This window comes from Betta splendens, chromosome 7, assembly GCF_900634795.4.
Source record: "Betta splendens chromosome 7, fBetSpl5.4, whole genome shotgun sequence".
NCBI classification, from domain to species: Eukaryota; Metazoa; Chordata; class Actinopteri; order Anabantiformes; family Osphronemidae; genus Betta; species Betta splendens.
In genome coordinates, this window is record NC_040887.2 from 6,245,160 (window position 1) to 6,270,071 (window position 24,912).

Consider the following 24,912-nt stretch of genomic DNA (forward strand, 5'->3'; position numbering starts at 1 on the left):
TAATATATTTACTATATCCCTAGTTAGTTCCCATGTTGCATATTAATGCCTTTCATTCATTCTTATTTTAAGCCATTCTTTCATCCGCTATGATTTTCCCATTTGTAATTTCTCTTTTTGTTTTTTTTGTTTTTTTTTTTGGGAACCATTTGGGTTGTGTCCTGTTGTTTTTTTCAAGGATGGAGACTCTGATAGTGGGGATGACTCAGATAAGAGGTCTTGTGAGGAGAGCTGGAGACTGATCACTTCCCTAAGAGAAAAGCTGCCTCCCAGCAAGCTGCAAACCATAGTGAAAAAATGTGGATTACCCAGCAGTGGGAAAAGAAGGGAGCCTGTAAAAATGTACCAGATTCCCCAGCGGCGCCGCATCACCAAGGACTCGAAGTGGGTGACCATCTCTGACCTGAAGATCCAGGCAGTCAAAGAAATCTGTTATGAAGTGGCACTCAATGATTTCCGTCACACACGGCAGGAGATTGAAGCTCTGGCTATTGTGAAGATGAAGGAGCTTTGTGCCAGTTACGGGAAGAAAGATCCCAATGAGCGGGACTCATGGAGGGCTGTGGCTCGAGATGTTTGGGATACTGTAGGAGTTGGTGATGAGCGCATTGAGGATGTCATCACCAATGGCTCTCGACCAGGGGGAGCCGTAATGGATGAGCTAAAAGTGCACATTGATAAACTTGAAGATATTTTGCACGAGGTGAAGAAACAGAATAACATGAAAGATGAGGAGATCCGTGCTCTCAGGAACAAAATGGTCAAAATGGAAAAGGTTCTTCCCCTCATCACCCCCGACGGTCCAGAGAAGCCTCCCACCGTAGCCACTACAACGTGTGCAGCTAGAACTCCAAGCCCACTTGAAGGAAAGCCTCCCGTACCAGAAAGGCCTGATGGAGAGGTCGTCGATCCAAAAACCTGCCAAAGTACAGGAGAGGATGCAAATGTAAAGCGCAGCCACATGCGCTGGATGCGTCAGGAACAGGTACGCCTCAAGAACCTTCAGCAACAAGAGATCTCCAAACAGCTACGCCGGCATACTGGACCGCACCGCTTTATACCCCCAGAGGACCGAAAGTTGCGCTTTCCCTTCAAAAGTAACCCCAAACACCGCAACTCGTGGAGCCCTGGCACGCACATCATCATTACAGACGAGCAGGTCATTGAGCTAAAGGTGCCCAAAGAAGCTGTTGAGGAAGAAGAGGGAGAAGGTCCACCAAGTGAAGGAGTGCAGCCTCAAGAAGTGACGGCCCCTTCAGCTGTTCAAGTCTCTCCACCACCGCCGAGTCCAGGTGTCCAGAGCAGAGGCAAAGACTTGGACCAAGGCTTAAGCCAGAGTCAAAAACAGAATTATAGGAACAACCAGTACCAGCAGCCCCACGAACGAGGCCGCAGCAACTCTTTTAATTACCGTCAGCGACCCTCTGGCTCCATGGAGTCCCTGCAACAGCCTGAAAGCAATAGGAGGCATATGCAGCCTTTCTACCCGCCCCGCCCGCATCCCAACCAGCCGGCACACCCTCCGCCGTACCATCATCAGCAGCCCTGCCACTTTAACGGCATGATGTATACAGACGGTAACTTCAGCGGCTACCAGCACTACCGTCAACCTGAACAGTCCAATTACCCAGCCCCCTTTCAGGCACCTCCACGAATGCGCAGGCAGCTGTCGGCCCCTAATTTAAAAGCCAGCAGAGAGACCACAGTCTGAACGAGAAGCTGGTTCTAAATACTTAGTAGGCAAATGCATTACAGATCACAACAATGGAATCATGAGTCAGACTGTTGAAACTGACTGACTTTTGCACTTGAACAGCATGTTATTGGTTGATCCAAAAGTATTTTATGTATCATAAAAAACTCTTTATTGTTGTATTATATGCCATTCTATTAGTGTTCCCTGCATTGTGTGCGCTCATCAATAGCATTGTGGGTTCTGACATAAGGATCTAAAGCCAACTCATATTTTTTCCCCTCCGATGAGATAGATATGCCTTATATACTTCATGTGACAGTTCCTCAGTCATTTATTCATTTGCCCAATTTATTTTCATCATGTTACATTGTCATTTCGGTATTCATTTTTTAACAGTGTTTTTTTTCCACCACCATATTGGCACACTAAAGTATCAGATTGTCCTTTACTTGGGTGTTCTCATTCATAATTGAGCTACAAAAATAACCAATATCTTTATTATTTCACCATGCAATTATAGTTACAATTTTTACAAAGTTGCTTTAAATCTTCAACCTAGATCTGGATTCAGACAACACTTCAGGGTTGAATAATATATTGAATAATGTGTTAATCAATTGAGCGGTTATTTAAATAGGTTTCATTCTGGTGTGAAGTGCCTTCTTATTGACTTCTACTCATTTTATACCATGGTGCATTTATTATTCAGTGTTTTCTGCCCCCCTTTATTGAAGTTGATGCTTCTGCACAGTGTTTCAGGTAAAATTTTAAAGAAATGTCATAGCTTGTGTAAAATTATAACTCTTTAGTATTAACACAAAGTTTTTTCCAATTTCTTTTTTTACTTTTTTATATATTGCCACCTACTATTACGCTATTACTACTTTTTAACAATATATTTTTTTCCCCAGCATATGGTCACTAACATAAAGTGACCATAGGTCTATAATAAATGTATCAACCACTGTGCTGACCTGTGTGTCAGAAAGTAAAATACCACTTCAACCAGAAACAAAAGGTTTAATGTAGTTTGGCCTTTTCCCTGTATGAACTACATATCATGCACTGATCTCTGATTCTATGTGGTCTTAACATTACGTTTGGGTTTGTGGTTCACTGAGAAAGCAGAGTTCCTGTTCTGAATGGATGTCCTACCGGGTGTTGTCACGGTTTCTCAAGTTGCGCCTTAGAAATGTTTGAGGGACGGCAAAGTCTTCTGGTGTTTGCCAAATGTTATTCAGGACAAATATCCACATGAAACGAGATTTTTGGTGATAGCCTTGTGTATTTTAACCGCATCATAAAGGGTTCTTACAGCCTGTATAGACCTGTCCGTGTAACGGTTATATGAAACCTCACAAATCAGTGTTTTACCGCTGTGATGTAGCTTCTGCTTGTTCCAATCAGCTGCCAATCTGTCTCTCTTAAGATGCAATTGAAGCTTTAACAGGATTTAATTATGTTTCATGAGCAGATGGTCTTCAAGTTTTTTGAGAAATGGTGACCCTTTGGAAACGAGAGTTTTAGGCGCCATCATTATCTTAAACCTGGGTTCATAAACATTCTCTTTTTAGAAAATGTACGCCCTGCCTTACTATGCTGTTTTAAAAACCAAATGCTATCATATGACATATGCAAGTCCAGTGTGTCCACCCTTCGCCTCATGTATTCATGACTGCGTTTGCATGCAATAGCTTCCATTTCCTTCACTGGAATAAATGCACATTAGTGTTATTTAACAGATGTACTGGTGCTGATGGTGACCAGGTAAGCTGTAGCGTATGCAACATCAAATGGACAAATGTACCTTATATGTGAATGTTTGTTAGGTCTCAGATGAGACTGTCTGGCCGTTGTGTCTGCTTTTTGAATCTGCAATATCAAGTGCGTCTTGTGGCTACAAATGTACCAAGATGTGTTGACTCATTAATCGAGCACTGTGTTCAAACATACAGTACATATTGGAACAGTGTTGTTTGTAGGTTCAAAAAAATAATCCACTGAATATCTTGCTACTGGAGGTTTATTTTAAAAGTATGACTGAAATAAAATGATGTGCTCAAAGTGCATTTATTTGTTATACATGTGTTTTTCCATCACCATGGTTGGACTGACGACAGGGTTAGGCTCAATTCTTTTACCATAAACCACATCCTCCACTTTAGTTGTTTTTCATCTTTTGCTGAGTTAATTGCTTCTGTTGTAGAATGTGCCAAACTCTCCCAAAGTTTTTGCTTTCGGGTTTATTGTATTTTACCTTTTCACATGCAAATATAATGCCCAGAACCACTACCATTATCTGCTTGATTAGTCGTGGAGTAATGAGGAAAAAGGCTATTTGTGTTACTGTGAGTTCCTCCAACGTGAGGTATGTGTCTGGCAAATGGCTGAATGTCGCTGTTTGGTCACACTCCTTAAATTACAGCTGATCGTCTTAACTTCTATTTCACCTTTATTGTGGTGATACACAGAGGTCAGAAAGCTCAGTGTTCTTTCTATTCTATTTATACACACTGCAATTGTATTATGGGATGGAAATAACAGTTTATATACTGAAACCATCACAACTTATACATTTTGCACGCGGTTTGCAGAATCGCCCACACGATGCTTGTAGAAAAACCGGCTCATCAGTTGTCGTTTGCTTCACCTAGAAAATAAAGCTTCAAGGCTGTTGGTAGGCTTACAAGAGGGAGGAGGGAGGTTGGTGACGGACAAAACGCTGCATTGTCTTCCCAGAAGACACTGAACAAGCAGGATGAGGTCATCGGGATCACAGCGCGTCCTGCTCTGATGGGGATGGCGCCCCTCATTGGATTACACTCGACTCAGCTTCCAGCAGCACCTCTTGTTCCAATTCAGCCATTTCTCTCAGAATATGTAATGACGCTACCTCCCGTCGGTTTTAATTCGCTTGACTTTGTTTAATCTCTCCAGAAAATGTGTTTTAGATATTATTGCCAAATTATGTGTGTAATAAACCAAACACCATATCTATTGAGAGGCTACGATAGTTCACACCATGTTACCCCCCCACACACACACACACACACACACACACACACACACAAAGCCAAGTGTTGTGACTGAAATTTGAGCTGACCTGCTTCAGTTGATGGACAGTTGTCCTGTCCCTGTGTGTCGATGTCTAGGTTTATGAGAGCAAATTACAGGAACTCCAGAAACAGGTGGAGACCCGTTCCCTGATCGCTGAGACGCCTGATGAGGAAGAGCTGGAGGAGGAGGAGGAAGAGGAAGGTGTGTAATGCGTGTGTTCTTCTGTCCTGTGTCGCATGTTTAAGCCCCAGCTTTATGTAAAACATGTTGTCTTTTACATTTTCTGTCCAGAACCTAAACTACTTGGATGTATGTATAGTCTTTTCTCTTTCATAATTAAAGTAATGAGATGTTGACCTTATTCAAACTAATACAATTTTCATTCTATTGCCACTCACATTACTTCCTAAAACTATTCAGTAGAAGTAACTAGAAGCAAGTGTCTAACCTTACAGCTTTAAAATTAAACCAGCTGCTAACCTCACACAAACCAACTTATACTTAGCCACAAGTCTAGTTTTTATGTATTAGCCCATCAACTACTTATTTAGAAGAGCCCATGATTTCTCATTCTAAATGTATTTTCCCAGCTTTCAAGCAGCTACTGCTTGTCTTTCTTTTTAGTACAGTCTGAGTCCTTTTTGTATTATGCAAAATTCACTTTTTTTATTGCTTTCAGGGTTTGAATTTTTTTTTTCTGCAGTTGACTAAATTCACAAATGAATGGGTTTTAGCTCCGGCGCTGCTCGCAGGAGTCAGTGAAGTACAACAGATTAGGCTGAAACAGGCAAAAATGGTTCATTTCAGTTTATGTACATTTCATTTTTGTTGTTTGAACATATGCATTGTTCCCCCTCCTGTCTCCGTGCAGTGCCCTGGACTCAGCATGAATATGAGCTGGCACAGTGGGCGTTCAGGAAGTGGAGGTACCATCAGTTCACCTCTCTCCGTGACCAGCTGTGGGGAAATGCAGTCTATCTGAAGGAAGCCAACGCTATTAGCGTGGAGCTAAAGAAAAAAGTGAGTAAGACAACAAGTGAGAGGGATGGTTTTGGGTTGGTAAACAATAAAATAAAGCATATTTGTTTTTAGCTTTTAAACTGGTTGAAGGTCAAGTAAATCTTGAAAAAAAAAAAAAAAAGTTTTTAGTTTTTTTTTCAAGCCTTCTTCTCCTTCCTTCAGGTTCAGTTCCAGTTCGTCTTGCTGACAGACACACTGTATTCGCCGCTGCCCCCTGAGCTCCTGCCCCCAGAACCTGAGAAAGAGCACAGCTCCAGGCCTTTCCCCCGCACCGTTGTGGCTGTGGAGGTTCAGGACCTTAAAAATGGAGCGACGCACTACTGGTCCCTCGAGAAACTTAAGTAATTATTCTAACATACCTTAAACGTGTCCTCAATCAAGTCCACAGAGCTGCAGCTTACAGTATTATACATATTCAGTGAAAGTAGTCTAAAACTCAGTCATCTCCACATCTATTGTAGCGGCAGTTTTCCCATAGCCATTAAACTATGATTCTCCTTCAGCATGCTATTAATATTTAGGACTCTGCCATCATTTGCAGGCAGAGGCTGGACCAGATGAGAGAGATGTATGACCGTGCTGGTGAAATGGCCTCCACACATCAGGAGGATGGAGAGGGCACGCTGACAGGAAATGACCCCTTCTACGATCGTTTCCATTGGTTTAAACTCGTGGGGAGGTATGTGATGGAAATTATAACAATTTTTTTTTAATTATTACATTTAAATTCTAAGTAAAAGGTTTTGTGTTTAACAATTAGTTTTTTTTATCAGATTACTTAAATGCATTAGTACATTTTCCATATTCCATTCTTTCATTTTTCATGCTCAGATTTTGTTACACAGATCCATCTTCATTCCATAAGTCTGTGTTGTCTTGTGTTTGTATACTTTGTGTAATGTACTTTACACTGTATGTTTTCTTTTTGTTTTGTTTTTTTAACATTTATGCTTTTTGTTTTCATTTCATGTCATGTCACTTATATATATTTCTTTCATATGACATCACATTTCATGCTGTTTTTTTTTAAAATCATAATTGATGTCATTCATTCGTTATATTATTTCGCTGCATCTGTTTCAGTTTTTGTGTATTTTCTATAAAGCCGACTGTAGATACAGTGAGACACTGTGCATCTGCTTTAAAGCCTGCTGTTGTGAAATTAATAATTGTCCTCACTAGGGGCTTGTTGTGAAAACTAGGAAGCATCTTCAAACATCACTTAAACAGTTGACTGTGTCGGCTGCAGTGGTTTGTGTAACTCTGTTACTACCTTTCCCTGGTTTTTGCGACTTTTCCCAAACGACCCGTCTCAGCTCCCCCATCTTCCACGGCTGCGTTAATGAGCACCTGGCCGATCGCACGCCCTCGCCTACCTTCTCCACCACCGATTCCGAGATCACCGAGCTGGCAGACGAGCGCCAGAGCGAGATGTCCGACTTGATTGACGACGAGGCTTTCGTGGACGACACCAGTTCAGACACCGGCACCGAGGAGGGATCAGACATCTTCAGTGACGGCCAGGACCCCTTCTATGACCGCTCCCCCTGGTTCATCCTGGTGGGAAGGTTGGTGGTGTTCCCACATCCTCCACACAAGCTGGGAGAGGAGTTAGGATGGATATAACTTTGTAAAGTTAGAACCTAGGTGAAAAAACAACTATAAAGGAAAATGGCATTAAGCCAATGAAACATGGTTTAGACATAGACTGCTGGAATAATACATTTCCAGCTTAAGCATAAGTCTTATGTCTTATTTTCCTATTTCAGTATCTGACAAAAGTATATCATTGTAGAATCAGTAAATGTCTCTTTTTTTTAAAGAATATTTTAAATTGGATTATGTATTCACAGCAGCTTTGCATTTAAATTGAAGCGGTTTGAGTTTAATAGGATTAGTCATACTCGTGTACTTAAAGGCATGAATTTAATGAGTTACTTTTCATTTAGATTCTGTTTCCGAAAAATGAAAAGCATCCTCCATTTCTCCACCTCCTCCTCCTCCCAGCATGATGCCTCATGTCCCACCACCATCACCAGCCCTGTGTTAACTCCCATCTATGTTTGAAGTTACATGTATATTCTGTAAATAAGTTCATTAACTGTCTGTGTTTTTCTTCTAAACATTTTTAATTCTGTTCAATTGTTTTGCATTGTGCTTAATTTTTTTTTGTTTAAAACATTTTTTTTGCTGAATTTGTTTTAGATATCAAAAAACACTGGTAGTTGTCAGTCACATAATGTTGCTTTGCATTTGTTTTATTTTATCAAGATAAAAATATAATGCAGCAGCAGCGACTTGCACCATATTCTACCAAGGCTTCAGCCTCGACAGTGTGTAACATTCTCGCTTGGTGACAAACCCTGTCACTGTGACCAAACTCCAAATGAGACGACTGATCAGTGCAGGCTGCAAGTCAGCCAGACCCTGAGTAACCGTCGTAGCTCAGCTACCTGCGTCACTGTGGCGTCACACATTTTACAGATTGATATTATTCCCATGCCTCAGCCTTGAGTCTGCCAGTGAGGGGGGAGGAGGGGGGTGATCGAGGGGGCAGCTGGCAGAGATAGAGCAGGTCACCCGAGGTGCAGCAAGACAAATCAGGTCCCACAAAACAAAATGTCAGAGAGACTGGCGTCGCCATAATATGACAATAAACCCCTACAGGCTGTAGCGCTGCATCCCAGGCGATCGGTCATCACCCCAGTCACACGGTTTAAAAAAACAGGGATGGTTTAAGCTGCTGCTGAACTCACTGCCTGAAGCGTGTGTTGGTTATGTTCATGTGTTCTCTTGGTTTTGTTTTTGCTCGTCCCTTAACCCGAGTGTTACTAATGTTTAGCTGTGTAGTAATTGTTAATATATGCTAAACACTGTATGAGCACACGATGTTTTATTTTATAGTTAGTTCGAATCATTTGAAGCAAATAAGACTTTAAACATTTCATTCACTGCATCATTCTCATTTTCATCCTCTCCTCCTTTTTGCTCACAGAGCCTTCGTGTACCTGAGCAACCTGCTGTACCCTGTAACGTTAGTTCACCGTGTTGCCATAGTAACAGAGAAGGGTGAGGTGCGTGGATTTCTGCGTGTGGGGGTCCAGGCTATAGCTGGTGAGTAATTAATGAGCCTCTCCGTGATGTTTACACGCAGGTTATATCTGGCTAATCTCTCTCACTGATATATAATTATGGTATTTATATCGTTTGATAAAACGAATCAAAGGGGCCTTTTAATATAACAGTCTGGTAGCAAAGAATCCCTAAGGTTCTTTTTCGAAACCTTTTAATGTTGTATGTGTGGTTTTATTCAGATGGGTCTGATTGATCCTGATAAGAGGATGATTTGTGTCTTTGTAGCTGACGAGGAGGCACCAGACTACGGGTCAGGAGTTAGGCAGTCTGGAACTGCCAAGATTTCCTTTGACGACGAGTACTTCAAAAAGGTAAAGGTAGGCCCTGAATCAGATGAAAGTAGAGTCCAATTTAAGAGAGCATATCTGCGCGAGGAGCAGTAGGTGTAATATATTCTGGTTTTATAAGTACACAGGTAAAACTTCTCTACTCTCTACCAGCTATATGCTAATAAGTTTCTCCTTTTACACAGAATGACTTCCCTTCTACGGTTATGACTCGCTCCGGCTTGTCCCTGGAAGAGCTCCGCATTGTGGAGGGTCAGGGTCAGAGTTCAGAGGTCATCACACCCTCAGAGGAGCTCAACCGCATTAACGACATGGGTACGGCAGCCAGGCCTTCACCTCTATTCGTAAATTTCACCCTCTCCGACGTGCACAGCAGATGGCCCTGCCGACGTCAAAGGAGGGCTTCAGATGTTATGGAAATGAATCTCATGCAGTTTCTGTGCTTGTGCTAAGGAAAGCAGACAAAGGGTACCAGAGTGAACCAGAGCCCCTAGTCCTCAAATGACAACCTTCATAATGTCCAGCCATGTTTTATTGTACAGAGCTTAGGGCTCGTGCAGATTGCTAAGAAGAATTTCCATAAGTGGCCAGATGGCCCTGCTAAGGTTCCTGTATGACCTCCTCTAGATCTGAAGCTGGCCGACATTGCAGACACTAAGCTGAGTCTTGGGGAAGGCCTAGCAGACCAGCTGGAGGTAGGCAGCATCTTCACCTTCCGTGTCACCGTTCTCCAGGCCAGCGGCGTTCCTCCCGAGTACGCCGACATCTTCTGCCAGTTCAAGTGAGTTTACTGTGCTTAAAAGGGTAATATACATCAACGAGTTGAGTCTGAGCTACAGCCTAAAGAAAATATTCAATAACAAACAGTATATTTGTCTTGTATGACACATTGCTACAACCCTTCTTCATGCAGTTTCCTGCATCGACATGATGAGGCTTTCTCCACCGAGCCGCTGAAGAACACAGGCAAAGGCTCTCCTCTGGGCTTTTACCACGTCCAGAATGTCAGTACATACATATGAGCATGTCAGTTCACAGGCTGTGCGTTCCCTGCTTTGACTTAATCCTGATTGGAACTTTCTCTTTTTTCCACCCTTGGAGCAGATTTCAGTAGAGGTCACAGAATCTTTTATTGAGTACATCAAGAGCAAGCCCATTGTGTTTGAGGTGTTTGGCCACTACCAGCAGCATCCTCTGCATCTCCACGGCCAGGAACTGATCAGGTCGGTGGACTGAGTTGTTCTAACCCATTTGTTTGATTTGCTTGATTTTAATTACAGACCTTTTTTCTTTGTAATCTAAAAAATACCTTTTATTTGCTTTGCTCTTTGCAGTCCACCAACACCATCGAGGAAATATTACCCTATTCCCATGCCTCTATCGAAACCAGGCAAGTATTTGGTTCTTGTACCATAGACAGCAGTATCTACTGCACATCTGTTTATTGTGGTCATATAAGCATGCCTCATATTTCCTTTCACTTGTCTTTCATTTCTCGCTTCCTTTTGGATTTTCTTTTTTTATATTATACAATCGCTTTCTTACCGTCCTCCCTCTTCCACGTGCTTATATATATATACCCCTTCTGGGCCAACCCAGACCACACCCGTAAGATAGAGTTAATTCGCTACCTGATGAGCGGCTATGTGAACGGCAGGGTGCTCGATTCGCTGTCTGAGCACGCCAACGCCCTGGCTTCCTCCGCTGTGGCCAGTCTGGAGGACGAGGCCAGCCAGCTCTCTCAATTCCCCTTCCTCCCGGTGCCCAATGACCCCGTGCTAGTTGTGCCCAAGCACCATGGTTGGTACAGCAGACGCAGTAGTAGCTGACTGGCAGACGTTAGTGGTACCTGTGATGTAGTGATTAGACTTTGCTGTGCTTTGGTCTTGTGGTGCTGCAGGCTGTAGTGGAGCAGCTGCATGTGTCTAATGAAGTGAGTATTCATCATAATATTAGATGATCACTGGCAAAGCATTCACATCCTAAATCAGGAGCTTAAGCCTTTATGGGTCTGACTACGGTTTAGTTATATCTGTTTCCATATGGAATGTGTAATTCAGCCTGAACATACAGTAAATGATTTTGGCTGTGTGCTTTAGAGATTAGCCTGTTTAACAGGATCGTAATCCTGACGTGTCAGACAGCAGGGATTTGTCGTTAATGGTGTAATCTACGATTCAGCTCCTCATAACAGCTCTGTATGTGCAACTACTGGTTGTATAGGTCTGCGTGCATGTAGCTCAGCTCAATAATAGTGACTTCTATAGTTCCAGCCACCAAGTTGAACACCATCACCAAGTCCAACCTGGGCCACTGCGTCAGCAAATACGACCTGCTCGTGTGGTTTGAGATTAGTGAGCTGGAGCCCACCGGAGAGTGAGTGTCTACATCTATAGCATGTCTTTTTAAGCAACTCATGATGCGATAGCTGAAGGTCTGTGTCAGACAGCTGAAATAAGCAAAAATCACTCAATGTTTAGACAAATTGAACTATAGAAAGAGATCAATCTGGATATAGAACACATACAAAAACATACACAAATGATAATATCTAATATATATTTAACAGACCTGGGGTTTATGTCTCTTCTAACACATTGTAGCAGCATACTGTATAAATGATACAGGTTTGACAAAGGCTTCAGTGTTTGTAGTGAAGTGTCCTTCCTTCCACAGGTACATCCCAGCCATAGTGGATCACAGCGGTGGACTGCCCTGCCATGGTACTTACCTACTACACCAGGTACGGGAGAGCAAAGAGCCATGCTACATGTAAACCTTAGTTAAAGTGCTTTTTTGCTGATTAAATTTTCCTCTTTGTGTAATATTGTTTTTCGTACCCACTAGTAAATGATCTTTCTTCTGTATAAGGAAGATTTAGAAGCTTAACTTCATTCTAGCTGATGCTAAGATCCCATCATTTTGCGCTGTAGGGGATCCAGCGGAGGATCACTGTGACTCTCATCCATGAAAAGGGAAGCGAGCTCCACTGGAAGGATGTCCGCGAGCTGGTCGTGGGTGAGTAGTCGTCTCCCAGCTGAAACACATCAGGATGCCACGAAGGAGACAGTCATGCGTTTCATACTCTGTAGTATTGACTGTGCACCAAAAGTGTTTCCCACATTATGAGATGTAAAAAAAATCTTTTTTCTTCTGTTTTCTGTGTCTCAACAGGTCGAATAAGAAACAAACCTGAAGTGGATGATAGCGCTGCCGATGCCGTTTTGTCCCTCAACATAATATCCGCTAAGAACGTCAAGTCATCCCACAACTCCAACAGGTAGAGGAAATGCTGGCATGGCTGTCATTGTTTCACCCTTTAGGGTGTAACGGTGTAAAAATCCCAAAACAAGGAACTTAGAATTCACTGTGACTCAAATATGACCACATACAGGATTGCTATTACATTGGGTTTTAGTTTAAGAACCGCAGCGTGACCGTCAGAATAATCTTTAAACTCTGTTTTTGTATTTGCTGGCGAGTCATTGCATGAGCATTTCCATTTTCACTGCAGTCAGGTTTTCTGTTCATTTGCTCCATTGTTTCTGTTGCCTGACTCTTTGTGCACTCTCTCTTCTCTCCCTCCTGCTGCGGCTGGATTTTTGATTGCACTCAGACTTTCTATTGATAAGGATATTGATAGGTACCAGTGAGCAGAGAACATAAGGCTCTTTCTTTGAAAGACCGTTATGCTTCTCTTTAGTCCTGTATCCTCGTAGATATTAGTTGTCCAGAGTTTGTTTTGTTTGTGTGCTGGTCCTTTTTAGACTGCATCAGTATTTAGTGTCTGAAGAAGTGAATACCACTCAAAAATGTTTGGGGATATGTAAACTCCAGTGGTGCGTGTCTGCTGTAGCACGCAGATTCCAAATGAATGCTTCCCTGTTGCCTGTAGTTCACTGGATGTGTTAACAATAGCAGCAGCTTGTGTCTCTGTGGGTAAGAGCGCCCCCTGCTGACCACACTGATGTACACCGCGCCACCGCACAGAGGTAGCTGTAAATAACTATACTACTGTAGCACATGTGATGTGTCATAGAGGGAAGGGGCCAGGCAGACCATTTAAACCCGCACGCTGCATGCCACCATTTGCATTGGCTCCCGCTGTCGCACACAGCGCTCTCACTCAGCACTCTGCTGCTGCTCATGCTGCGTCTGTCGTCGAGGTCTCACCTCAGGGCGTTTCCTCTCAGGTTGTCATGGTTAAGGATGAGGGCCACTGCACAGCGTCCACTGCCTCTGGGTTTTCTTCTCACTGTCAATTGCAAATTATACCCGAGTCACATTAAGGTTATTTGTCCTGATGTCCTGACGTGTGCACACAAGCCTGGCTCTGAAAGTCGCACTAAGTAAATCACCAGTGAGCTAATTGTTCTGTTTGTTCCCGCTCCTTCAGGACTTTCTACCGCTTCGAGGCAGTGTGGGACAGCTCTCTGCACAACTCGCTCCTGCTCAACCGGGTGACACCATACGGAGAGAAGATCTACATGACCCTGTCTGCATATCTGGAGGTCTGTCGCTGCTTTGTCAAATGAGGTTTATAGTTTATCGGTCTGCAGGTCAAATATATTTACCATGTGCCCTCTTCCCAGCTTGACCACTGCATCCAGCCTGCTATCATTACCAAAGACATCTGCATGGTCTTCTACTCCAGAGATGCAAAGATCTCCCCTCCCCGTTCCCTCAGGAACCTCTTTGGCAGTGGATATTCTAAAAGTCCTGACTGGTGAGACTGCTGACGTTTGGATTTTCAAATTCAAAATTAAAGACTTACTTTTTATTTAAAAAGCATCTTCCCTGCTGCATCAAAGCAATCGAGTGACTGGCATCTACGAGTTGAGTTTGTGCAAGATGTCTGACACCGGCAGTCCAGGTATGCAGGCTGAAAATGGTTCAAAACCAGCTGTTCATGTATTTTGAATTTTGTTGATGCTAATTCTTTTTTTCGTGACTAGGGATGCAGCGGAGGAGAAGGAAGGTGCTAGACACATCTGTGGCTTATGTGCGTGGAGAGGAAAACCTGGCCGGTTGGAGGCCCAGGGGGGACAGTCTCATTGTGGAACACCAATGGGAGCTGGAGAAAATGGAGCAGCTGCATGAGGTCGGTCCATGTTAGTTTAAAAAATATCTCTTCTATTGAGTCATACGTTACGAGAAGGAAAAAATGGCCTTTTTAAGTAAATTAAAAACTCAACCGGTGTCATTTGTCCAGGTGGAGAAGACCCGTCACCTGCTCCTGCTGAGGGAGAAGCTGGGCGAGGCAGCTCCACTGGGAACAGCTCCCACCAGCAAATCCCTGAGCGAACCCATGTCCCCAAGCCTAAGCTCAGGCAGCTTGTCCACTTCTACCTCTATCTCCTCGCAGATCTCTAGCACCACCTTCGAAAGCGCCATCACGCCCAGCGAGAGCAGCGGCTACGACTCTGCTGACATCGAGAGTCTCGTCGATCGCGAAAAGGAGCTGGCTACGAAGGTTAGAGGCAGTTCTGCGTTGCAGCATGCTGCAGAATTAACAGGCCACAGCCTCTTTGTGCTGGGGACTGATCAACCTCATTGTTGTGTTGTAGTGCCTGCGCCTGCTGACACATACTTTCAACAGTGAATATAACCAGGTGGTCAACAGCATCAGTGACTGCAAGGTAAGAATGGCACAGAGAAAATGTACAATTTGAACTCATGCTGAAGTCTATGTATTTAACGCACATCTCTGTCTCTCGATTTCTAATGTAGCTATCTGACATCTCTCCAATCGGACGTGACCCATCAGTGACCAGCTTTAGCAGTGCCACCCTCACCCCCTCCTCCACCTGCCCTTCTCTGGCTGACTCCCGCTGTGGCTCCTTAGACCAAAAGTAAAACTTGATTTACCGTCAACATCAAATCCTTGTTATGAAACGATTGTTAGCATGATGCTAATTTGTTGTACTTTGTCCCCAAGGACCCCAGAGAACAGCTCTCGTGCCTCTAGTCCTTCCTGCTCGGACTATGAGAACTTCCCAATGGTTCCCACTCTGGAGACTTCTTATCTGGCTCGCGCTGGAAAGAACGAGTTCCTCAACCTGGTGCCTGATATTGAAGAAATGAGGCCAGGGTGAGAGACGCCGTGTTCTGCCTTGTCCTGTTTATGTTGTGTTCGTCTTTTCAACGATGTGATGAGAATCTCACGGCTCAAACAAAACCCAATAATCCTGTTTTCTGTTCCAAGCAGAAATTAATTGAACTCTTGAACTGGATGTTCTCCACTAGAAGCAAACATTCAGAAAGATGACTGAAAGCTTATTTACTCCTTTCCTCTTTTTCAGATCTGTTGTGTCCAAGAAGGGTTTCCTGAGCTTCATGGAGCCGCGCTCCAACACGTGGGTGAAGCACTTTGTTGTTGTGCGTCGGCCCTACGTCTTTATTTACAACAGCGACAAGGACCCGGTGGAGCGGGGCGTTCTCAACCTCTCCACAGCGCAGGTGGAGTACAGTGAAGACCAGCAGGCCATGCTGAAGGTAGCCTCTCCGCTCGTGTCATCATCTAATCTGTAACTGTGTCTGATAGACCTGCAGCTGTGCAGCGTGACGAGCGTTTGCTGCTTGTTTTCAGACTCCCAACACGTTTGCTGTGTGCACAAAGCACCGAGGAATCTTGCTGCAGGCCAACAACGAGAAGGACATGAACGACTGGCTGTACGCTTTTAATCCCCTGCTCGCGGGAACGATAAGGTAAAGCAGCTCGCACTCTGCACGCCGCACGAAGCAGCTCGTCTGTGCAGCCTCATTAAAACCTAATATTCCCACAGATCTAAGCTGGCGAGGAGGCGCAGTGGCCTAATGAAGAACTGAGTGGACGGGAAAGCGCGGCTTCCATCCTTTCTGAAAAGCCTTTGAACAAACCAAGTGTTAAAACTTATTAATCATTGTGATTCTTGACGGTTTTCTCTTGTAAGTAGACTTGTGGCTTAAGTCTCCTTTCATGCGACTAAAAGTTTCCATTTCTGGACCCTCTCTCTCTCTAACACCCCCTGCCAGCTTTCTCTCCCTCACCTCCTCCTCTGCTTTTTGTGTTTTTGTTTTTATGACAAGGTTCGGGTCTGATTCAGTTGCGCTTCGTTGTCATTCCCTGACTCCCTAACTAGTAGCATGTTGTAATAGTCTACGTGTGTGTGCACGATTCTTCAGAAACTGTTCTGACCACTACTACTTTTCAGTTTGCCAATCACCTGTGAAAATTGTCTCTATCAGTGTTAATCGTCTCCCGAGATGAGTTTTGTTTTTATTACCATGCTAGCATGATAACTGCAGCAGTCCTCAGGAGAAGGTCAGGTTTGCTTACTCATAAAAAAAAAAAAAAACTAATCAGAAAACCTACAGTTGATATCATGTGACTTTACAATTCTGCTACAGGAAAAGGCAACTGTAAGAAGTGCTGCTAATGAATTTATGGGTTTTATTCCTCTATGAGATCTACATCAGGCCGCTGGCTCTTCCTAAAGTAGGCTCTAGATCCCCTGTACCATCCTCCTAGAGGCCTCTAGAATCAAAATGTGAAAAATGTGTCCCAGCTCAGCAAGAAATGAGGGCAGCACTGGATTTCCACCGTGGCCCATGTGATGTTTAGATGCCACTCTCTGTACATACACCAACTCCGCCCCCAGTAGTACTGCGAGATATACTTACAATCATGCATTCATGTCAGCATAAAAACACAGTAACTGAAGAAACATGCTGAAGATTAATTCATGTTTGAGCAGTGAAACGTGACAATGGATTGTTCCTGCAGTAGATATTTGTACGTCTTTTTGCTATTTCACCCAAAAGAGGGCTTTGAGTAGAACACAAGACGAGAGATGGCCAGTACTGAAGAGGGACAAACATTTGTACATATCTGATCTGGGTTCAGTGTGGTAGACAATTCTCATTCCTCTCACCCAGTGTAGTGTTTATTTCCTCACACTAACGTGGTGAGACTCAACCTTTACTGATGTTTTCAACTGTCGTCTGTGTGTGATACGAAAGACAAAACAAAGCGTAGTGAAGTGGGATAAAGGAGGAGACGCAGAATGAAGTTGCGAAGCTTTAGCCTTGATGCCAGTAGTTAAATGAAGACGCTGCCTGCGCACAGCACAGCCTGCAGAAAACCTAACCATACGTCACCGTCACACAAGTGTTGGATGAAGTACCTGCTGTTCAGCAGCACCACACGTTACCATGTGTACCTTTTTTGTTCTCGAATTGAAATCAATGTTTATTAACATTATGTTTTTCTACTCTGCTCTTAATCATTCCATAGTGCTGTTTTATATCAAATGTAACAGGGCATTGATTCCTAATTAATTTCTAACCAACTTTATTGGTTTAACCTTATTTTTGCACATTAACACATATCTATAGCAAGACGAAGGCAGATCACGTGTGTTCGGTCAAGGTTATTTCTCATGAAGATGAGAGCACATATCAAGGCTACACTGGATTGTTTTGTTTTTTTCTCGAAGGAATGAAGTGATGTTAAAGGGATGGTGTGTACTCAAAGGTTTTACTTATGCTATTGTTTATGAAAGTCTTTGCTCTGTACATCGCATACAGCTGCCACATTGGGCTTCTGGTGAACTCATTATATTGCGATCGGTGCCTCTGTCTCTGCAAACGGCAGAAGTGTGAGAAGTACAGATGGGCATTAGTTAAATGCTGGCCAGCCAACCAGTAGGATGCCTGCTGTAGCATATGAAGGGGATATTGGTGTTCAGTGTGTTGAAACAGAGGCATCTGTACATTATTAGTGGAACTATTGTCAACATTTATTTATTTATTTTTTTTGCTGATGTCAAAACAGAAAGTAATTCCCTCAGATGTCGGAATGAATGTCAGTGCCCTCAGGTCAGCCAGCCTGTTGCTCAGAGAAACAATGAGAGAAAAGATTTAGTCTATTAAAAAATATCTATATATATATATATCTATATCTATGCACTGATCAAAGCTCTAAGTCACAGCCACCTCAGCGTATTCAACATGTCAGAGCAAACATTTTCTCTTTAGCTGCTCATTTGCGGAGATCAATATTATCAATATATGTGGATTGTGTATTTATTATTTGCAATGTATATATTAGTTTGCAGCTCTTTGCACAAAATAATAAAAAGGTTCAACTAACGGATCAAATAAAGTCTGTGCGGTTTAGTTGTTCTGCTCAGAGTGAACCAAATGATGGTGTGGTAGCCTGTTCCAGTCGTACTGGGAGAGATTGAATGTACTATGAAGATGTGTTTTTCTCCATTAATACAAATGTGGAATCCACTGCATCTTTTCAGGGGAGGTGAGTTACAATAGTGCTTCCTCTTTATTCGAAAGTGGTTTGAGTGGAAGTCTGCTTTTCATTTGAAGTTTAATTTTCTCACTAATCATGCCAAGCGTCTACATCCTAACACAAGGTGGTTCTCACTTGTTTTATTTTTCTAATATCAGGGAATATAGTCCACAGTAGCTAGTGACATCTAGAGTAACACTAACGTTTGTGCTGGTGTCTTTTTTTCACCCCAGCACTTTCTTTTTCGTTGATGCCTTTCAAACAAATCTAGCCATGATATTTTACATCTTCCCCTCTGACAATTAATCAGTTGACTTGGTTCCCTTTGGAGGACAAACCATGACATTAACACTGTACATTATTTGTCAGACTAGTTTCATTTTCATACTTATTTTGTAAATATCTGTGTTGTATGGGGCTTGAATTAAAATGTAAATATGTTTACTGTATTTGTAATAATTATAATCCATTCGCTGTATAGCATAGATGTGTCATGCAGATATCCTAATTCTGTGTATGGTAATCTTGCACCATTGAACTGTTTAGTGAATGAGGCAACAATAAAAGTGCAAACTGTGCATTAGCAGAACAAGTGCTCCTCGTATGTTTTGTCTCATGTGCACAGCTTCACTCCAATCTTTGCATATTTTTATGCTTTAGAACATCGTTATGTCACTTTTGTTTTTAAGTAGTATGATTGAATCTTATACCACTATAATTCTGCCTTAGTTTTCAATTAAACTGTGTAGGAAGTCAATATCTAGAAATTCTATAATAGAAGGTAGAAAGCCAAAAAACAATTGCATACGTTAATGTAGTCAATTAATCTATTGAGGGGATTAAATAAAATTAACACATTTAAAAACATCTTGGATTTTAAGATATTGCTGATATTAAGAGATTTGCAAAACCGTGCAAATATAACAAATTATATGTAGCATATTTCAGTAATCGCACCTTGCGTTAAATATATAGGCTATAATTTTATTACACATGTTTCCTAAAACAATTAACCCCTGTACAGTATGTGTCTGTGATTGACGGCCAGAGCATCCAATAGATAAACGCGTACGTCTGCTCAGGTTTATAGGCCAATCAGAGCATCGCCTCAGTTCACTCCTCGTCCTCTGATTGGTCAACATTCTTCGTGCGCCGTTGCCTCCGTCACATTAATAAGAGAAGGAGGAAGTGAAAACAGCAGCGAGGAGGAAGCTCGAAGAGAAGTTCGCTCGACTGTCACTCGGACGCTGCCAGCCCAGTTCGTCTCCACGCAGCACATCATGGCTCAGTAAGTACCTACGTGCCTCGAGCGTATTCAGGTCGTCGGTGAAGTGGGGCCGTTAACGTCAAATGTAAAAAAACGAGCCCGTTGCCCATTCATTCACACGCAGTAGCGAGAAATGACGCGTTAATATGTGTAATAAAGTTCCCGAGGTCGTGGTTCTGATCGGCGATCAGGTGAAGGCTGTCAATGGACCTGTATTTGAGAAAGACGCACTTACATTATGTTGTAATTTAGTACAGATTTGGTTTTATTAATAAGTCCCGTCACATTAATGGCGTTTTTCCTTGTTTTCTCCAGAGCAGACATTGCACTGATCGGTCTGGCCGTCATGGGTCAGAACCTCATCATGAACATGAACGACCACGGCTTTGTGGTAAGATGACCTGTTGCTACTCCTCTGTCTAACGCTGCCGAGCTCGTCTGACTCTTCATCCTCCTCCTCCTCCTCCTCCTCCTCCTCCTCATCATCATCATCATCATCATCATCATCATCATCATCTCTGGCAGGTCTGCGCCTACAACCGGACGGTGTCCAAGGTGCACGACTTCCTGAAGAACGAGGCCAAAGGCTCGAAGGTGGTCGGAGCCGAGTCCCTGGAGGACATGGTGTCGAAGCTGAAGAAGCCCAGGAGGATCATTCTGCTGGTGAAGGCTGGGCAGGCGGTGGACGACTTCATCGACAAACTGGTCTGTTGCTGGTGCTGAACTCCAGGTTGCGATAGTTCAGTCTGATGCTATTGTAACATTGCGGTGCGTTTGCTCCTCAGGTTCCTCTTCTTGAGGCGGGCGACATCATTATCGACGGTGGCAACTCAGAATATAGAGACACGACAGTAAGTCAGCGCATCAGTGGAAGAATGAAACTTAATTTCTGACTGGGGTAAATGCTCTCACTGTGCATTTCTGTCCTACAGCGGCGGTGCAAGAGCCTGAAGGAGAAGGGCCTGCTCTTCGTCGGCAGTGGAGTGAGCGGTGGAGAGGACGGGGCACGTTACGGACCTTCACTTATGCCTGGAGGTCACAAAGAGGCCTGGTGAGTTTTCTACTCGACACCAGGCAAACATCCTCCTACTCATGAAAAGCAAAATACGTGTGGCCAGATTTATTCCATCACCTCTTGTGTCCTGTTCTGTCTTGAAGGCCGTACATTAAAGACATCTTCCAGAGCATCGCTGCCAAGGTGGGAACAGGGGAGCCTTGTTGCGACTGGGTGAGTGGACCTGTGTCTGTAGTGGTGATAACTCCTTGTCCAAGTCTCACTAACGAACCTGCCCGCACTCTGCAGGTCGGAGATGAAGGCGCCGGGCACTTTGTTAAAATGGTCCATAATGGCATCGAGTACGGAGACATGCAGCTCATCTGTGAGGCCTATCACCTAATGAAGGATGTTCTGGGCATGGACCATGATGAGATGGCAAAGGTGTGTTACCGTGTAACAGACGCGTTACATGAACCCCCCTGTGTGTTGTCTGACCATTCCATCATGTGCTCAGGCTTTTGACAGCTGGAACAAGACCGAGTTGGACTCCTTCCTGATTGAAATCACTGCCGACATCCTCAAATACAGGGACTCTGACAGTTCACATCTGTTGCCCAAGATCCGCGACAGCGCAGGACAGAAGGGCACGGGGAAGTGGACGGCGATCTCAGCCCTGGAGTACGGCACACCCGTTACCCTGATCGGTGAGAGGAAGGAGGAAGTCTTGGACAAAAGACTCTTTTTCTGGTAACCTGTGTGTCACCATGACTCAGCATAAAATGTTGGGTCGCGGTGTCCACAAATGAAAGGCCAGCCAGCTTTAACAGGCCTATGTTCATGTTGTCCCTGTAACATAAGACTCCGTGTCGCTGGGGTGTCGTCTCAAGTGACATAAGTGGGATTTGTCTTCGCTTCCTGATTCTGTTAGAACAGCTGCAACCACACGAGAGCAGAACTGTAAAGAGCTCCACGACGATGTTCTAAACTAGAGCAGAGACTGATGATGGACATTAGCCTAAACCCAAGAGCTGTAGATATTTGGTTGCTACTGTAAAACTCTCATCAAATGAGTAAACACTGCGCTCTAACCAGTGTTTACTTTGCACTGTATGTATTTTTGGCCGATCCCAGAGATTAGAGCTCCTCTTGGGCTTAAGCGAGACAGATCGTACAAAAGGCCTCATTGTCGGCGTGGAGCAGGTTGACAGGTCGGTGCAGTCTGCATGAGTGGATCTCTGACCCTGTGCTGGGGTGAACATTCCTCCCCAGTTGATCCACTCCACACACATTTTGCCCTCTCTCTCTCTGACCGTCGTTCTGCGCGTTGCATCACGCAGCTGTGCAAGTTTTAGCAAGTCATGCTCACTCAACAGCTCTTTATCTGTTTAAAGTAAATCCCTGCTCTTTATTTCCCTCTATAGTGTAGTAACAGCAGGCAAGTCATGCCTATTCTTGGCCATTGTTTCCAGTTGCTGGACAGCATTCCCACCGCAAAGCAGCTACAGTAGCGTTAACCTACTTGTCTTCAGGTTTGGGAAATGTGGGTGCAAATGACACGACTAACCTTCTCTCTCTCTCTCTCTCTCTCTCTCTCTCTCAGGCGAGGCTGTCTTTGCCAGATGTCTGTCCTCTCTGAAGGATGAGCGAGTGGAGGCCAGTCGCAGTCTTCCAGGGCCACAGGGGGTCAAATTCAGCGGCAACAAGGCTGCCTTCCTGGAGGACATCAGGAAGGTACTGTGCTAAATATGGCACTTTTAAAAGCTTAATCTGCTTAGTGAGATGTGAATGCTGTTGAACAGAGACAGATAAACAGAACAGTTAATGCTGATGCTCCAACATTGACACTACATTTGATTTGATCTTTCCCTCCAGGCCCTTTATGCCTCCAAGATCATTTCCTACGCACAGGGCTTCATGCTGCTGCGCCAGGCAGCCAAAGAGTTCGGCTGGTCCCTCAACTACGGCGGCATCGCTCTGATGTGGAGAGGAGGCTGCATCATTCGAAGGTGAGAGTAGACTCCTGTTCCCACAATGACGTTGCCTCACTGCTGGTTTGAGCAATGCAATGTCAACAGGGCTGTTGTACTCAGGTGGCGAAAACTGCGGTTTGGCAGCAGAGACAATATCTTGTGAAAGTTCTCCAAGTTAGATTTTTCTTGATAAAATGAGGAAACCATCATTGTGACACTGCTCTGCTCTGCTCCACTAGCGTTTTCCTGGGTAAAATCAAAGAGGCCTTTGACAGGGATGCGGAACTGCAGAACCTGTTGTTGGACAACTTCTTTAAGAACGCCGTGAAGGACTGTCAGGTATGATGAAACCATGGCCAAACATCCACCTGCTACATCCTCATTGACAAAGAGCTGTTACGAAAGGAGAAGCGCTGCATCTCATCACAGTCACCAGCTGGTTGAAATGTTGTTCTTTGGAGCAATACAGCACAAACGAAGTTCAGTTTGACCAAGCTCACATCAGAGTGGCCTCATGAAGATCCCGTTAATGACCTAATTAAACAAACGTAATTACGTTAAATTTTTTTTTCTTTAGGAGTCGTGGCGCAGAACAGTCAGCACCGGAGTCCAGCATGGCATCCCCATGCCCTGTTTCACCACGGCGCTGTCCTTCTACGACGGCTACAGACATGAGAAGCTACCAGCCAACCTGCTCCAGGTAGGCAACGCTTGGAGCTGCAGGGCCAGATTAAAAAGATCACGTGCACCCGACAGGCGTATTGATGTAAACTGTCTGTATATTGTAAAAGATTCTTTTTCTGTTTTGTTTTAGGCACAGAGGGATTACTTTGGAGCCCACACATATGAACTCCTGTCAAACCCTGGACATTTTATCCACACCAACTGGACGGGCCACGGGGGAAACATCTCCTCTTCATCCTACAACGCTTAAACATTTGTCACTGAAACGTAGAGATGGGAAACCCGTCTGAGAAGAGGACATGTTACACATTTCACTTTATAACCACACATTTATAACCCCTATCCACACCAGCAATCACCAGAGAATAAATTTGATCCCTTTTAGATTGATTAAAGTACAATCATACTGTTATGTAGTAACAACTTTTCTCAGTCACAACAAAGGACCCGTGCAGTAATGTTAGGCTTTGGGTTTACGGTGTTAGCGCTGGATTAAGTTGAACCGTTGCACTGAGCTAAATAAAGATCTCAATCCCTTTATAATTAGCTTGTATGGTCCTTATTGTCTGTCTGTTGTCAACATGTTTGTAGCACTGAATTAGGTGAAGTGCCTGACAGAGTGTGCATCAAACACAAGTGTATTGTCCATGTTGTACTATATTTTACTCCACTGCACTTTGTGTAACAGCTTTAGTTCTGTTTGTGTAGTTTAGGAAAATAAATGCACTAATAAATTGTGTTGTGGATATAGTCTATGTATTTGATCCACACCAAGGGCATAAATAAGACTGATACAAACAGGTCAAAGAATGAGTTCATGATAAACCACTAATGGAATAATAAAGGTGTAATATAGAGTGAAATGTTAGCATCATCTCACTTCTATGTCTTTACTATGTTTGTCCAGCAGGTGGCTGTAAAACCCTGCTTTACCATGAGTGACTCCCTAGTTGTCATCATCCTCAACAATAGAACACAGATCCTCACATTAGAGGATGTGAAGATCTGTCTCAGATTCACCTCAGTGGTGAGGTAACATTCATCACTGTCCCAGTGCTCATTGCGAAGCAGCTCAAATAGCTGAAAACAGAGACGAAATCACGCTTGTAGAAAACACCTCTGATGACTCTCAGCTACACTGTCGGCTGCTGAAATAAATAACCTAACAGCGCTTTGTCGCCGCCACAGCAGAGAGGGGTGAACCCGACACGAGTGTGTGACAGCTGCTGAACAGTGAACCAGTCCTCAGCCTCACTGCCCCTGTGCTGCTGTGGCTTTGGTGAAGCTTCCAGGCGGCTGCTCTGGGACAAAGGCCTCCTTGATGGAGGCTTCATGTCAAGAGTTTTGATCCTGAAGGAGAACACGGCACAATAAAAGCACAGATGTGTCATAAACAGAACACTGTAGTTAGAGACTCCCACTACTAAACATGAGCGGCTCAGATTGGGCCCAGTAACGTCTGTGTTTCTGCTCCTTTACTTTAAATGATGTGTTTTCTGTAAGAGTGTGGAGG

At 43.8% G+C, this 24,912-nt stretch overlaps 2 protein-coding genes across 18 annotated transcripts in view; both read left to right on the plus strand.

Annotated features, from left to right (window-relative positions):
- Window positions 1-19,073, plus strand: part of kif1b (kinesin family member 1B) — a 41,745-nt gene extending 22,672 nt beyond the window's left edge. For 5 of the 17 annotated variants that reach the window (XM_029155044.3, XM_029155047.3, XM_029155051.3 and 2 more), the window contains 28 exons: window positions 4,849-4,954; window positions 5,045-5,062; window positions 5,625-5,773; window positions 5,936-6,114; window positions 6,315-6,452; window positions 7,090-7,341; window positions 8,769-8,887; window positions 9,134-9,225; window positions 9,381-9,510; window positions 9,823-9,976; window positions 10,109-10,199; window positions 10,300-10,418; window positions 10,530-10,585; window positions 11,463-11,571; window positions 11,872-11,938; window positions 12,129-12,213; window positions 12,370-12,475; window positions 13,592-13,706; window positions 13,788-13,921; window positions 14,007-14,068; window positions 14,151-14,296; window positions 14,408-14,668; window positions 14,763-14,834; window positions 14,926-15,047; window positions 15,134-15,286; window positions 15,498-15,690; window positions 15,785-15,903; window positions 15,981-19,073. In XM_029155044.3, coding sequence (XP_029010877.1) covers window positions 4,849-4,954; window positions 5,045-5,062; window positions 5,625-5,773; window positions 5,936-6,114; window positions 6,315-6,452; window positions 7,090-7,341; window positions 8,769-8,887; window positions 9,134-9,225; window positions 9,381-9,510; window positions 9,823-9,976; window positions 10,109-10,199; window positions 10,300-10,418; window positions 10,530-10,585; window positions 11,463-11,571; window positions 11,872-11,938; window positions 12,129-12,213; window positions 12,370-12,475; window positions 13,592-13,706; window positions 13,788-13,921; window positions 14,007-14,068; window positions 14,151-14,296; window positions 14,408-14,668; window positions 14,763-14,834; window positions 14,926-15,047; window positions 15,134-15,286; window positions 15,498-15,690; window positions 15,785-15,903; window positions 15,981-16,023 — 3,390 coding nt within the window. In that variant the 3' untranslated portion in view covers window positions 16,024-19,073. Of the gene's footprint in view, window positions 1-178; window positions 3,766-4,848; window positions 4,955-5,044; window positions 5,063-5,624; window positions 5,774-5,935; window positions 6,115-6,314; window positions 6,453-7,089; window positions 7,342-8,768; window positions 8,888-9,133; window positions 9,226-9,380; window positions 9,511-9,822; window positions 9,977-10,108; window positions 10,200-10,299; window positions 10,419-10,529; window positions 10,586-11,462; window positions 11,572-11,871; window positions 11,939-12,128; window positions 12,214-12,369; window positions 12,476-13,591; window positions 13,707-13,787; window positions 13,922-14,006; window positions 14,069-14,150; window positions 14,297-14,407; window positions 14,669-14,762; window positions 14,835-14,925; window positions 15,048-15,133; window positions 15,287-15,497; window positions 15,691-15,784; window positions 15,904-15,980 lie in introns of those variants that run through there. The other 12 variants (XM_029155048.3, XM_029155050.3, XM_029155053.3 and 9 more) reach the window with 7 other exon arrangements.
- Window positions 19,074-19,620: 547 nt separating this feature from the next.
- pgd (phosphogluconate dehydrogenase) lies at window positions 19,621-23,942 on the plus strand. Its single transcript, XM_029155062.3, has 13 exons — window positions 19,621-19,769; window positions 20,064-20,139; window positions 20,274-20,453; window positions 20,534-20,599; window positions 20,681-20,799; window positions 20,907-20,976; window positions 21,052-21,186; window positions 21,260-21,449; window positions 22,346-22,476; window positions 22,618-22,751; window positions 22,955-23,054; window positions 23,293-23,415; window positions 23,530-23,942. Exons 1-13 carry the CDS (start codon window positions 19,762-19,764, stop codon window positions 23,647-23,649), a joined length of 1,452 nt encoding a protein of 483 aa, XP_029010895.1. The 5' UTR covers window positions 19,621-19,761; the 3' UTR covers window positions 23,650-23,942.
- The last annotated feature ends 970 nt before the right edge of the window (window positions 23,943-24,912 follow it).